The 15,000-nt window shown below is 45.0% G+C and overlaps 1 protein-coding gene across 1 annotated transcript in view; it reads left to right on the top strand.

Moving 5' to 3' along the window:
- Positions 1–5,757, top strand: part of LOC143284902 (PX domain-containing protein kinase-like protein) — a 20,891-nt gene extending 15,134 nt beyond the window's left edge. Inside the window, exons 11-14 of the mRNA XM_076592039.1 lie at positions 1–81; positions 2,997–3,080; positions 3,661–3,775; positions 5,570–5,757. The exon at positions 1–81 is cut by the window's left edge and continues 46 nt beyond it. Coding sequence (XP_076448154.1) covers positions 1–81; positions 2,997–3,080; positions 3,661–3,775; positions 5,570–5,589 — 300 coding nt within the window. The 3' untranslated portion in view covers positions 5,590–5,757. The remainder of the gene's footprint in view (positions 82–2,996; positions 3,081–3,660; positions 3,776–5,569) is intronic.
- The last annotated feature ends 9,243 nt before the right edge of the window (positions 5,758–15,000 follow it).

Below are 15,000 nucleotides of genomic sequence, written 5' to 3'. Positions count from 1 at the left end.
AAGGTGCCCAGCAAACTGAAGGAGTGCGTGCGCAACGCTCGCCAGGAGATGGAGAGGAGGCTGAAGGAGGAACAGAAGCTGGTTAGTCATGTCACCGCATGACACCACACCCCCCCTTTCTACAACACCCCTCCTCACACACACACACACACGAACTCCCACCCCACCAGCCCCCAACCTTCAACACCCCTCCCCCAACACACACCCCACCTGGCACCACCAGCCCCTATCCCCAACACCCCTCCCCCCCCCCACACACACACCTCACCACCACTAGCCCCTATCCCCAACACCCCACCCCCCTTTCCACAACACCCCTCCTCACACACACATACACACACACACACACAGACTGCCCCCAACCTTCAACACCCCTCCCCCCACACACACCCCACCACCAGCCCCTATCCCCAACACCCCTCCCCCCACACACACACCACCACCAGCCCCTATCCCCAACACCCCTCCCCCCACACACACACACCTCACCACCAGCCCCTATCCCCAACACCCCTCCCCCCACACACACACACCTTACCACCACCAGCCCCTGTCCCCAACACCCCTCCCCCCACACACACACACCTTACCACCACCAGCCCCTATCCCCAACACCCCTCCCCCCACACACACACACCCCACCACCAGCCCCTATCCCCAACACCCCTCCCCCCCCACACACACACCTTACCACCACCAGCCCCTATCCCCAACACCCCTCCCCCCACACACACACACCTTACCACCACCAGCCCCTATCCCCAACACCCCTCCCCCCACACACACACACCCCACCACCAGTCCCTATCCCCAACACCCCTCCCCCCACACACACACACCCCACCACCAGCCCCTATCCCCAACACCCCTCCCCCCCACACACACCCCACCACCACCCCCTATCCCCAACACCCCTCCCCCCACACACACACCCCACCACCACCCCCTATCCCCAACACCCCTCCCCCCCACACACACACCACCATCAGCACCTATCCCCAACACCCCTCCCCCCCACACACACACCACCATCAGCACCTATCCCCAACACCCCTCCCCCCCCACACACACACCACCATCAGCCCCTATCCCCAACACCCTCCCCCCACACACACACCCCACCACCAGCCCCTATCCCCATCACCCCTCCCCCCACACACACCGCACCACCAGCCCCTATCCCCATCACCCCTCCCCCCACACACACCGCACCACCAGCCCCTATCCCCAACACCCCTTCCCCCACACACACACCTCACCACCAGCCCCTATCCCCATCACCCCTCCCCCCACACACACCGCACCACCAGCCCCTATCCCCAACACCCCTTCCCCCCCACACACACCCCACCACCAGCCCCTATCCCCAACACCCCTTCCCCCCCCACACACACACCTCACCACCAGCCCCTATCCCCAACACCCCTTCCCCCCACACACACACTACCATCAGCACCTATCCCCAACACCCCTTCCCCCCACACACACACTACCATCAGCACCTATCCCCAACACCCCTCCCCCCCCCACACACACACCCCACCACCAGCCCCTATCCCCAACACCCCTCCCCCCCACACACACACACCCCACCACCAGCCCCTATCCCCAACACCCCTCCCCCACACACACACACACCCCACCACCAGTCCCTATCCCCAACACCCCTCCCCCCCACACACACCCCACCACCAGCCCCTATCCCCAACACCCCTTCCCCCCCCCACACACACCCCACCACCAGCCCCTATCCCCATCACCCCTTCCCCCACACACACACCCCACCACCAGCCCCTATCCCCAACACCCCCCCCACACACACACACCTCACCACCAGCCCCTATCCCCAACACCCCTTCCCCCACACACACACCCCACCACCACCACCAGCCCCTATCCCCAACACCCCTTCCCCCCCCCACACACACACCTCACCACCAACCCCTATCCCCAACACCCCTCCCCCCCACACACACACCCCACCACCAGCCCCTATCCCCAACACCCCTTCCCCCCCCCCCACACACACACCCCACCACCAGCCCCTATCCCCAACACCCCTTCCCCCCCCCACACACACACCCCACCACCAGCCCCTATCCCCAACACCCCTCCCCCCCCCACACACACACCACCACCACCAGCACCTATCCCCAACACCCCCCCCCACACACACACACCTCACCACCAGCCCCTATCCCCAACACCCCTCCCCACACACACACCTTCCCCCTACACGCACACAATGTTGACAAGTGAACGCATATTTTCTAAGTGATTTTTTGTGGTCATGGAAGATGATGATAAAAAAAAAATTCTAGAATGCAAACTACTAAAAGAAAGAGTGCCAAATCTACACAGTTTTTATCTGAAGGGAAAATGAATGATTATCATCGTTGTTGTTGTTATTGTTATTAGTATTGTTGTTATTGTTATTATAATAATGTGTGTGTTTTTGTTTAGTTGTTTTGTGTGTGTGTGTGTGTGTGTGTGTGTGTGTGTGTGTGTGTGTGTGTGTGTGTGTGTGTGTGTGTGTGTGTGTGTGTGTGTGTGTGTGTGTGTGTGTGTGTGAGTGTGTGTGTGTGTGTGTGTGTGTGTGTGTGTGTGTGTGTTGCTTGTTTTGTTTGACATCACCAGAATGAAGTGAATCAAAGTGTATGTGTTGTTGTAGTGTTCCCCACCCCCCCCCCAAAAAGTGCGCAAAACTAAAAGTGCACAGGAACAGGTGTCGAGATGGCTGCCGGAAAAAGAGGGCGCTAGCCAGGGGGACAAAGGGGATGTTACCTACTTCCGGGAGGTTATCGGCCGTAGTTCTCTCATTTTCTCCGCATAGGCGGATAGTAGTTTGCACAGGACAGGAATGTCAGACCCCTGCCGGAGTCTGCACTAGTTGGGTCACGGTAAGTATGTTATTTAAACGTAATTTTAGATAGAAAATTTCCTTTTTTTCATTTCGTTGACTCTTCTGACAATATTTTGTACCGGCTGACGAACAGATTCATCAAGTGCGCCGTATCTCCAAGGCCAAACAGTTCCACATGTCTGAAGAGGAGAAAAAAAAACGCAGGAAATCCAGGAAGGTAAATGATGTGTGTGGGTGTGGGTGAATGCGTTCATGTGTGTGTGTGTGTGTGAGTTTGAGTGAGTGGATTGATGGAAGGTAGACGGAATATGTATGCGTTGTGTCAGGGAACGAATTGCAGGAAGGTAAATGTGTGTTGTGCATGTGTGTGTGTGTGTGTACATGAATGCATGCTTTGTGTGTGTGTGTGTGTGTGTGTGTGCGTGTGTGTGTGTGTGTACATGAATGCATGCTTGTGTGTGTGTGTGTGTGCATTAGTGCATGCTTGTGTGTGTGTACGTGTGTGGCATGCGGTGTGTGTGTATGTGTTTGTTTGCATGTGTGTATGGTGTGTGTATGTGTGTGTATGGATGTGTGTGTGTGTGTGAGCACATGCATGCAGGCTTGTGTGTGCATGAGCTTGTGCGTGTGTGTGTGGTGTTTGTACGTGTGTGTGCGCGTGTGGTATGTGGCGGTTCGAACAATGTGCGTGCATGCTTGTGTATGCGTGTGAGTTCGTGAGAGAGAGAGAGAGAGAGCTGTGTGTGTGAGGGAGTGTTGTGTTGACTCACCCGTGTGTCACCCCCCCTGTGTTGCAGAAAGCGATGGAGAATGGAGGAGTGGGGGAGGATAAGGAGCCCATGTCCCCCACCTCCCCAACCTCCCCCACCTCCCCCTCCGCCCCCACACCCCCGGCTGCTCCCCCTACCCCAGGTCAGTGGTGTGCACAGTGTGTTGTCCGGTTTTTTGGGGTTTTTTTTTTTTTTTTTTTTTCTTTGGCCAGCGTACAGTGTGTATGTTTCTGGTTATACCTGATGCTCTGTAGGTTTTTTTTCTTTCTTTCTTTCGTTTCGGGTTCTTCATGAGATTTTTGTATGTGGTTATATGTCTCTGTTGATTTCTTTCATGTTTTCTTTTTTTCGGATGTGCTTTTTTTAATTCTTTTTTTTATGTATTCATTCCTAAGCTTTATGTTTGTTGTCCGTCACCAAAACAGTAGAGAGAGAGAGAGAGGGAGGGAGGGAGAGACAGAGAGAAAGAGAACACATTTCTGAAGAAAGCGTGTGTGTTGATGCACATGTGTGCGACTAATGTGCATGACGATTGGAGTGAGGGAGAAAAATGGTTTGCTGTGTTGGATGGGTTTTTGTTGTTCTTGTTTGTTTTTTTGTTTTTTTTGATTCATCAAAACATGTTATTGACATTGTTAATCAAACACGTTCCATAAAAAGAACGTATTGGGGGGGTTGGGGGGGGGGGGGGAATAATATAGAGGGCGCTAGCTAGCGGGACAAAGGGGAGGTTACCTACTTCTGGGAGGTTATCGGCCGTAGTACTTTCGTTTTCTCCGCATAGGCAGATAGTAGTTTACACAGGACAGGAATGTCAGACCCCTGCCGGAGTCTGCACTAGTTGGGTCACGGTAAGCATGTTATTTAAACGTAATTTTAGATAGAAAATTTCCTTTGATATGCATGTCCATTCTGACATCAGTGGGCGTGCTGAAAACAAAGGAACAAAAGATGAAAACTAGTAAACGTTTTCCTGAAGAAAGTTGTGGACACCTGTCTTTATGGTGGGAGGGGTTTGGGGATTTGGGGGGTGGGTGGGGGTGGAAATGGTAGGTGAAGGAGGGGGTGAGAAGGGTGCTCATTCCGACCACGTTTCTCACAGTGACACTTTGGAAAGGGTGAGGCGAGAGTGGTCCACATCTGTATGTCATCATCATCTGTGGTTCTCAGTGAGAGATAGGGAAGAATAGGACAAGGGGGGGCCCGCCATGTATCATTATTATCTGATCCTTGGTGAAAAGGTAGGAAAGAATAAGGCAGGAGTGGCCCATATTCTGTATATCATCATCGTCGTCATCGTCGTCATCATCGTCATCATCATCATCATCATCTGATCCTTGATGAAAAACAGGAAAGAATAAGACAGGAGTGGCCCATTCTGTATATCATCATCATCATCATCATCGTCATCTGATCCTTGGTGAAAAACAGGAAAGAATAAGACAGGAGTGGCCCATTCTGTATATCATCATCATCATCATCATCATCATTGTCATCATCATCATTGTCATCATCATCGTCTGATTCTTAGTGAAAAATAGGAAACAATAAGACAGGAGTGGCCCATTCTGTATATCATCATCATCATCATCATCATCTGATTCTTGGTGAAAGATAGGAAAGAATAAAACAGGAGTGGCCCACACCATAATTATCACCATCATCATGCGATTCTTGCTGTGAAGCTTCACATACGCGGTAGTCTCAGCCAATCTCATTTCAATCATTCACAGAATTAGAGCGTCAGTGAAGTACCCACACCAGTATTAGCAGACAGCGCACTCTTTTACTTTCAGTATTACACTGCCAGTCTTGTAGGCATAGCGCTTTATTTGTGCTGCTATCAGTTTAAAAAAAAAAAAAAAAAATTTTCAAGAAAAGAACACCACCTCCATATGTGTGTGACTGTCACCGACCTTATGCTATGACCCAGCAGAGGGCGCCACAGGCTCGTGAGGCAGCAGCGACCTTGAAGTGACACGTAAGCACCGGCCGTGTCGGGCTGTTGTTTTGTTATTATTTCCGCCTTCTCTGCTCGCTGGTTGGTTTCGTTTGTCTGGGCAGTCTGTATGTAGTCGCTGCGGCTTGTGTTCGGACCTGTACCCAGCGTCACTCTGTTGTAACCTTTCTTTCTCTTGTTTCTTTGTGTTTTGCATGGCCACCGTTTTTTTTTTGTGTTGTTGGCTGGGCTGTACATTTAACCGGAAAGCACTCTGTGGAGAGATTGTACACACGCTCTCTGTGTCGGGCATGTGATGCGTCGCACAGCTTAGCCAGCTCCTTGTTTTAGGAGCGATGTGTGTAGACTTTGTTCGTGCGTGTCGGAAGGGTAGTGTGTGGTGTCAGTGTACACTTCGACGGACCAGGGAGTACCTGTAGGAAAGTGTGTTTCACTTGCGGTATAAGGATGGAAGTGTAGTGATGAGTGTTTAATGTGTGTTTCTTAGGATGGAAGTATGATGATTAGTGGTTTTTGATAGCGTGTACTTCTGTTAGGATGGAAGTATGATGATAAGTTTTTAATCTGTACTTCTGTTTGGATGGAAGTGTGATAATAAGTGTTTTAATATGTACTTCTTTCAGGACAAAAGTACGCTAATAAGGATTTAATCTGTTCTTCTGTTAGGAATTAAATATGATACTGTGTTTAATCTGCACTTCTGTTGATCTGGAAGTATAATAGTAAGTGTTTAATCTGTGTTTCCATTATGATGGAAGTATGATAAAAAGTGTTGAATCTTTATTTCTGTTAGGATGGAAGTATGATAATAAGTATTTAATCTGTACTTCTGTTATGGTGGAAGTACAATTATAAATATCTAATATGTGCTTCTAATGTGTACTTCTGTTAGGATGGAGTTTGTCAGTAAGTATTCAATCTGTACTTCATTAGGAATTAAGTATAATGCTGCATTTAATCTGTACTTCTAATTGGATTGATAAGCGTTTAATCTGTACTTGAATTATGATGGAAATTCATAATGAATGTTTAATGTGTACTTCTATTAAGGATGGAAATATGATAATAAGTGTTTAATCTGTAATTCTAAGAAAAGAAGGGATGTGTGTATTTTATTCATGCAGTACAGTGAATACTGTGTTCTGTTGATAGGAAATTAATGATGTATGTTCATTGTGATAGAGTACAGTGAAAACAGGAATTGATTCACACATGTAGTTACGTTCAATTCATGCAGCATTCTGTATCTGTTCTGTCTTCAGTTCATGCTGTGTGTTACGTCTCCTGTCCTTTGGAAGCAGGTTGAACACTGTTAGGGTAACCACAGTTTTCACATGAACCCACAAGACATGTAGACAAGTTCAGCTGGTGTGTGTATTTGTGTCGTGTTCCAGTAGACCATTGGCTCCAGGCGTTGGTATGCATCATAGTCCCCCCCAGTCTTTTATCAGTGACTATGACCCGTCAGACTTGGAGGCAAGATTGCACTGGTTCTTAGCGTGTGCAGCCTTGGGGGGGCTTGTTGGCCTTTGGGCACCATCCCAGTGCTGACTGTCCTAAAACCTTCTTTGCCAAGAGAGTGGGGATGTAACCTGGGCTAAGACATTGTCCATCTGTAATCCGATTCTGGCCCAGTCAGTTGGGATGGCTGTTGCCTCCTCTGCTGTTCTGATGGTCGCAGTCAGACACGGTTGTCTGTCATACATCACACAGTGGAGTGATGGCCTAGAGGTAACGCGTCCGCCTTGGAAGCGAGAGAATCTGAGGGAGCTGGTTCCAATCACGGCCGCCGATATTTTCTCCCTCTCCACTGGACCTTGAGTGGTGGTCTGGACGCTAGTCATTTGGATGAGACGATAAACCGAGGTCCCGTGTGCAGCATGCACTTAGCGCACGTAAAAGAACCCACGGCAACAAAAGGGTTGTTCCTGGCAAAATTCTGTAGAAAAATCCACTTCGACAGGAAAAACAAATAAAACTGCACGCAGGAAAAAGAAAAAAAAAAAAAAAAAAAGGGTGGCGCTGTAGTGTAGCGACGCGCTCTCCCTGGGGAGAGCAGCCCGAATTTCACACAGAGAAATCTGTTGTGATAAAAAGGAATACAAACAAACAAACACAAACACATACCAGACACTGGTTCCTATTGTCTGTCATGGCTGTTGTGGGTCCCCACCATGAGTTTTGAGTGGTAAGCACTTTTAGAGTTGAAATGAGAATGGACAGCTGTTATGTATAAGAGGTAAAATTGTTTTGTTTACCGCTAACCTCATGTTTGATATTCCGGCACTGTTGTCAGGTGTTGCTTTATTTCGTTTGCGTTATTTCATGGATTATGTTGTTTTTTTCTTCAGAGGTTTTGAGCTCACCTTGGCTCCTTTCAGCACAGTTACTGCACATTGTTACATTTTATTTGACTCACTTGTGTAAACAAAGTGAGTCTATGTTTTAACCCGGTGTTCGGTTGTCTGTGTGTGTGTGTGTCTGTGTGTCCGTGGTAAACTTTAACATTGACATTTTCTCAGCAAATACTTTGTCAGTTGACACCAAATTTGGCATAAAAATAGGAAAAATTCAGTTCTTTCCAGTCATCTTGTTTAAAACAATATTGCACCTCTGGGATGGGCACAAAAAAATGAAAAATGAAGCCTAATTATATGCAAACTGCATTTACTGTTAGATTGATATTTTTGGTATTCTCTAAACTTGGCACTTTGATCTGATATTCTGACACAACAACAAGAGCAGTCGTTATTATCATTTTTTTGTTCAAACAGGAACTTCTTTTGCTAAGCATGGATGTTTTCTTTATTTTGCAAACGTTTTGGTGCAGATAGTAAAAAGGGGAAATTACTCTGTAATTAATGCTAGGGGACTTAATTTGCTTTAAACTGATCTTTCTCATCTTAAACATTACATTTTGAAATTATATTCAGTACATGAAAAGCTTGGATTTTTTTTTTTAAAGTGTATCACAAGTGAGTCTTGAAGGCCTTGCCTCTCTTGTTTATTTTTGTTTTTGTTGTTAACATTTTTTGTTATTATTTGCAAGGGTTGGAGTGGAGCACTTTGGTTGGATAAAAAAGTAGCCTGGGGCTGACAGGTTTAATTAGTTACATTTTTCTGTGCTGTCTGTCACCTGCTGTGTCCTGTCATTGTCCATATTTTTTATCTTTTCTATGACATCTCGCAAGCGGCAAGTTGACTCAGAAGTTGTCCAGACTTAGAAAGGACGCTTTCTTTTTGTGGACGACTTTTACCATACGAAAGTGTGTGTCTGTGTGTCATTGTGTATGTGTGTGTGTGTGTTTAGTTTATGTCATACCCTTTCATTTGAGGGTTTGTATAAGATGTTGATTTTTTTTGATTTTTTTTTTTTACTCTTGATGTGTAGAACAAAAGCAACTAATGCTTCTCTAAAAAAAAAAACCAGAACGTCAGCGTGTGAGGTGACAGCAGGATTGCATCTTGTATGGTGCCTTCTCTCAAGCTCGGATATTACAATTACTGTAAAGTTCGGTCTATTGAGCGCACTGGTATATAAGCCGCACCACTAAATTTTGGACACTAGCACACTATCCTGAAGCTCATCCAAAAATTCATGGACAGAAATCATGATTTTGGTGAGTTGAAGGGCAGCTAAGAATAGACGAGAACGTGACACTCCTGGGATTCGTTAAAATCCGCAAATAAGCCGCCGCATCATTGTATAAGCCACAGAGGTTGAAGCTGGGGTAAAAAGTCGCGGCTTATAGACCGAACTTTACGGTAACCCACTTCTGTTTCTGCCCCCCACTCCATAGATCTGTGTCATTCTCCTGGCTGTGGTGTGTAGACTGACACCAGTCTGTTGGTGTGCAACTCTGCTGTCACAAACGTCACATTCAAAAGAAATGATCACAACAACAAGAATTTTAACTCTCTCCATACGAACGGCGAAAGAGACGACGCTAACAGCGTTTCACCCCAGTTACCATCATCAAAATATTGCAAGCGGAAGGCTCTTATACTGAAGAGGTGAATATTGATGAAGAATACCCCAATTCTGACGACGGAAGCTAAAGGTTGGGTCATTCAGACACCCACTGGACATCCGAGGGGTCTGTGTAGAGGAGAAGAGAGGACTGGCCGTACTGAGTGAGTTAAAAAGAAGAAGAAGAGAAAGAAATCAGTAAGGACATTGTAAGTAAAATTGAAAAAGAATAAAGGTAAGTAAACTGATTATATCATCAAACAATAAGATGCTGTTTCCACATTACTAATTACTAATGCTTAATTAAATCATTACATATTTATGAACTAGCACCTCGCGTTATATACGAAATAATGGAATGCAGTTTGCACATTTCTAATCACTAATAAAGTGCTCAGTTAAATAATTATACATATAACTAAAACTGTCCTTATGTACATACGCATCTCAGGCATAAAATGCAGCACACTGAATTGAAATATACAGGTAAAAAAAAAGAAGGAAAAAAAAGTAACGTACACCCCAGCACTAACCTAGCGAAGGGCCGTGACTGTGCACACTGTTAGATATTTTACAACTCCCAGCTGTGGACATCAGATATGGCTAACATTCCATTCCTTGATCTTCAACTCCCAGCTGTGGCCATTAGATATGGCTAACATTCCGTCCCTTGATCTTCAACTCCCAGCTGTGGACATTAGATATGGCTAACATTCCATTCCTTGATCTACATCTCACAGCTGTGGCCATTAGATATGGCTAACATTCCGTCCCTTGATCTTCAACTCCCAGCTGTGGCCATTGGATATGACTAACATTCCATCCCTTGCTCTACAACTCCCAGCTGTGGCCATTAGATATGGCTAACATTCCATTCCGTGATCTACATCTCACAGCTGTGGCCATTAGATATGGCTAACATTCCATCCCTTGCTCTACAACTGACAGCTGTGGCCATTAGATATGGCTAACATTCCATCCCTTGATCTTCAACTCCCAGCTGTGGACATTAGATATGGCTAACATTCCATCCCTTGATCTACAACTGACAGCTGTGGCCATTAGATATGGCTAACATTCCGTCCCTCCATCTCATGCATTTCATCTCTCTGCTATGTTATGACCTGTATGTCTGTCTCTCTCTGTGTCTGTCTGTCTGTCTGTCTGTCTGTCTCTTTCTCTCTCTCTCTCTGTGCCAGTGGCTGATGTAAATCAAACTAGTTCCAAGTTCACTCTAAAAAAAATACTTTATTTTGACTTGGGTTTGGATATGTCTGGTTGCAACAATGCGTTGGTTGTGAGCAAACTTTTTTTTGTCATTATTTAAGCAAAGAATGAAAGATATATTTATGCAAGAGTGGGACGAGTCAGTAATGTCTAAAGATATATATTATAATTACAGACTGTTTAAAACTGGTTTTCAGTGTGAGCAATATTTTGACTTTGTGGATAAAAAGTGTTTTCGGGACTGTTTGGTAAAATTACGGCTTGGTTTGCTCCCAATAAATGGATAATTTTTTAGGAGAACATTCAAATGTAATTCAAATTACGCATGTGAATGTTGTAATGTGGTCGAAGATGAAAACCATTTTATAAACAATTGTATCCTTTACAATAACCTGCGGCAAAAACATCTGAACTCTGAAGGTCAGTCGTATGTTCACTTGCTGAAGAATGGTTCTGTTTACAGTATTCGTAAACTGTGCGTTTATATATTTAATGCCCTGAAGATACGACAGGAATTATGTGACAACAATGATGAAAGTTAGAATTAATTTACTATGCACAAGAAGCACTTTTGTTCTGCAGGTTTAAGTTAGTATGTATTTTACATTTTGTTGTGGCTGCGTGATCACCATGTTGTGTACTTTTGACCTCTTTCTAGGGCCTGGAGATTAGTTTTGTTCTTGTTCTTGTTCTTTCTCTCTCTCTCTCTGGCCACTTCAGAGTTCTCTCTCTCTCTCTCCCTCTCTCTCCCTCTCTCTCCCCTAGGGAGCTTCAGTGGTGGTCGCTAACTATTTCCATGAGAGTGGACACAGGGAGAGAGCAGGGTCAGAGATCTCTTTCCATCTCTTTTCGCACAGTGCAGTAGCTGCTAGTGCTAGTTACTGGTGGTGGTGTTGGGTGTTCTGTCTGCCCTGTCTCCTCATGTTCAGAGATGCCAGCTGTTATAATGTCATTGTATTTTGTTTGTTCCAACGTTACACCAACTTCAAAATTCTTCCGACGAGCTCATTTTCAACAACATAGCATGGTCACATGCTTTCTTGTCGTAACATTACCCTGACGCTCTAGACCTGTGGATCATTAGGCCAGGGCAGTCACTACTCACCTTGGTCTCACGTGATGATGCTCAGCGAATCGCGTGCATGTTTACGTTGAATTTGAAACAGCATTGAGTGGACCAATCAGCTTATTCGTTTGCCCAAACAAGAGAGAATGTGGCTGAATCAAGTTGCGTCTCGGTCAACCAGTGTCTGAGCCCAGTATTCACCTTTTTTTTTTTTTTCTCAAGGCCTGACTAAGCGCGTTGGGTTACGCTGCTGGTCAGGCATCTGCTTGGCAGATGTGGTGTAGCGTATATGGATTTGTCCGAACGCAGTGACACCTCCTTGAGCTACTGAAATTAAAACTGAAACTGAAACTGAGCCCAGTGGTTTGCTGATTTGGCTTGGAGGCCAAGTGTTCCAGCCAGATTCAAAATGTTCCTTCTAAATTTCCTGATTGTTCCTACTAACATTTGACAGAGGTTGGCATCTTTTGGTGTTGTTCAGTAAAATCCTGGTGTCGCCATACGGTGTGGTGTTTGACATTCTGTCAAACAAGCGAAGTTTTGTTGAATGAACGCACATATCTTTTGACTGTATACTTGTTTCGTAAATCCTCACAAAGTGCTTTCCACATGGTCCAATGTTGTGTGTTCTTGCATTTAAAGACAGAGTGTTTCATCATGGTATGACTGAATATTTCATGTTTTTATTATGTTGCCATTTCCAATTAGCACTAAATCTTCGTTCAACCTTGTATTTCAGCACCCACCCCCCCAAAAAGTTTGCTTTTTTCTTTTTCTTTTTTTTTCTCCTTTAAATCATTCTCTAAACCCCTCCAGATCAGTTGAGAACATTCATTGTGCCATGAATAATGTACTGAATCTTTCTCTCATTTTTTTACAGAAATCGCACGTCATTGTTTGTTAAACCCTTTTAAAAATAAAGTTTTTTGTTTGGAACTGATATGCCACTACATATTCTAATTGGGAACCATTTTGGTTTTATTTCTTTCACCTTTTCTTGTTTCATAGTGGTTTCCAAATTAATCACAATATTTAATTTTTGCTTTTAGCAAATGAATCTGTGTCGTCGATGAAAACTGGTTCAAATGGTGATATAGTTTGTATCCTTTCATAATGTCAGGTTTTATCCATTCAGCCTTGATTTTTCATTGCAAGATTGATCTCTGTAATGAATATTATTTGTAGTGAAATAACTTTTAATCAATCATATAAATCCTGATGAATATCAGTGCCATATTTTTTTGGTAAAACTTGCATGACTGATTAAGCACTCACTTTTGTCAAGAACAACAACAACAACAGGTGCATATTGATTTACACAAATCTTCACCAAGTCTGAAGGCGTTTAGAACTTTGTCTGTATATTGACATTTCAAAAGCTTTTTCATAATGTGTCGAGACAAACAAACTTGGACTGATATTCATTTTGCAAAATGTCATTCAAGATTCCCAAGTTACCACCAGTACATCCACCTGGAATCAAAACCTGTCTCATCTTCATGTTCAAGTCGTTATTCTGTTAGCAGTGCATGCAGATCCAGTTCTGAAGCAACTCTTGTTTAATCTCCTTTTGGTAAACGTGTAATTATTCCTTCTTTTAGCATTGTTGGCAGTTTGTTCCCACTTTTCTTAGTGGAGTGATGGCCTGGAGGTAACGCGTCCGCCTAGGAAGCGAAAGAATCTGAGCGCGCTGGTTCGAATCACGGCTCAGCCGCCGATATTTTCTCCCCCTCCACTAGACCTTGAGTGGTGGTCTGGACGCTAGTCATTCGGATGAGACGATAAACCGAGGTCCCGTATGCAGCATGCACTTAGCGCACGTAAAAGAACCCACGGCAACAAAAGGGTTGTTCCTGTAGAAAAATCCACATCGATAGGAAAAACAAATAAAACTGCATGCAGGAAAAAATACAAAAAAATGGGTGGCGCTGTAGTGTAGTGACGCGCTCTCCCTGGAGAGGGCAGCCCGAATTTCACACAGAGAAATCTGTTGTGATAAAAAGAAATACAAATGCAAATACAAATACAAAAGGTTTATTCCATGATCAGACACCAAAGTTTATTTATTTAATAAAAAAGCAAAGTTGAAGAAATTGACAGTCATTCCATCAGCATCAAGACGCTTGTCGTTTTGGCATCTCTTCTTATTCTGATGTATTCACTCCAAGATGATTCAGACTTTCGCATTCTCCTTTGAGCTTCTGTGGCTTCTTGTCTCACTTCTAATCACTTTGGTTTGGTTTCATCGGGGCTAGGCTAACTATTAACCTAATGACTAATGTATATGTCTTATATACACTGTTTTCTGTATAGAGCCTCCCCATCTGACGTAATATGTCTGCATGTACAGTGTAGCCCTGTGCGATGCTTTGGGCTGTACAGAGCTATGTATGGAAGAGCTGTACAGAACTATATATACAGAGCTATGCAGAGCTGCTATTAACTGTGCTGGCTGTGCAGATGAAGTCTTACCACAGCAGTTCTGTGTTTTGCATGTGTGATGTTAGTTGGTAGAAGAACTGGTTATTTAAAGCAAAGCCTTTGGGCAACTGGGTGTGTTGTTGTTGTTGTTGTGTGTGTGTTGTTGAGTGGTGTGTGTGTGTGTGTGTGTGTGTGTTGATGTTGTTGTTGTTGTGTGGTGTGTGTGTTATTGTTGTTGTTTTTGTGGTGTGTGTGTGTGTCTCTGTGTCTCTGTGTGTGTATGTGTGGTGTGCATCTTATTGTGTGTTGTTGTACGATGTTTGTGTTGTTTAGTGTGTATATAACTTGTGTGCTGTTGTGTGTTGCTGTGTGGTGTGAATGTTGTTGTTTGTTGTTTTAGGATGTGTGTGTGCATGTACGGTTTTTGTGTGTATATAACTCGTTTTGTGTGGGGATGCATGTGTGTTGTGGTATGGTTTACATTCTGTGCGTCGCATATTTTTGTTGATGTCGTGTACAGTCACCTGTGTGGATGCAGCAAGGGGTGCTGCTGTTGACAGAGATGCATGATGATGGTGTACAGTGTTGTGCAATGAGATCCACGATCACAACTTTACAGGATTGGTTGTGGAGGAGAGGGGGGGGGGCCTTGTGTGTGTGTGTGTGGGGGGGGGGGGGGGGGGGCAGGGGGGGGGGGAGAAGAATACGAATGACAGTCACCCT

This window comes from Babylonia areolata, chromosome 8 (assembly GCF_041734735.1).
Source record: "Babylonia areolata isolate BAREFJ2019XMU chromosome 8, ASM4173473v1, whole genome shotgun sequence".
NCBI classification, from domain to species: Eukaryota; Metazoa; Mollusca; class Gastropoda; order Neogastropoda; family Buccinidae; genus Babylonia; species Babylonia areolata.
Note: the sequence above shows the minus strand (reverse complement) of the source record. Positions and strands in the feature narration are given on the sequence as shown.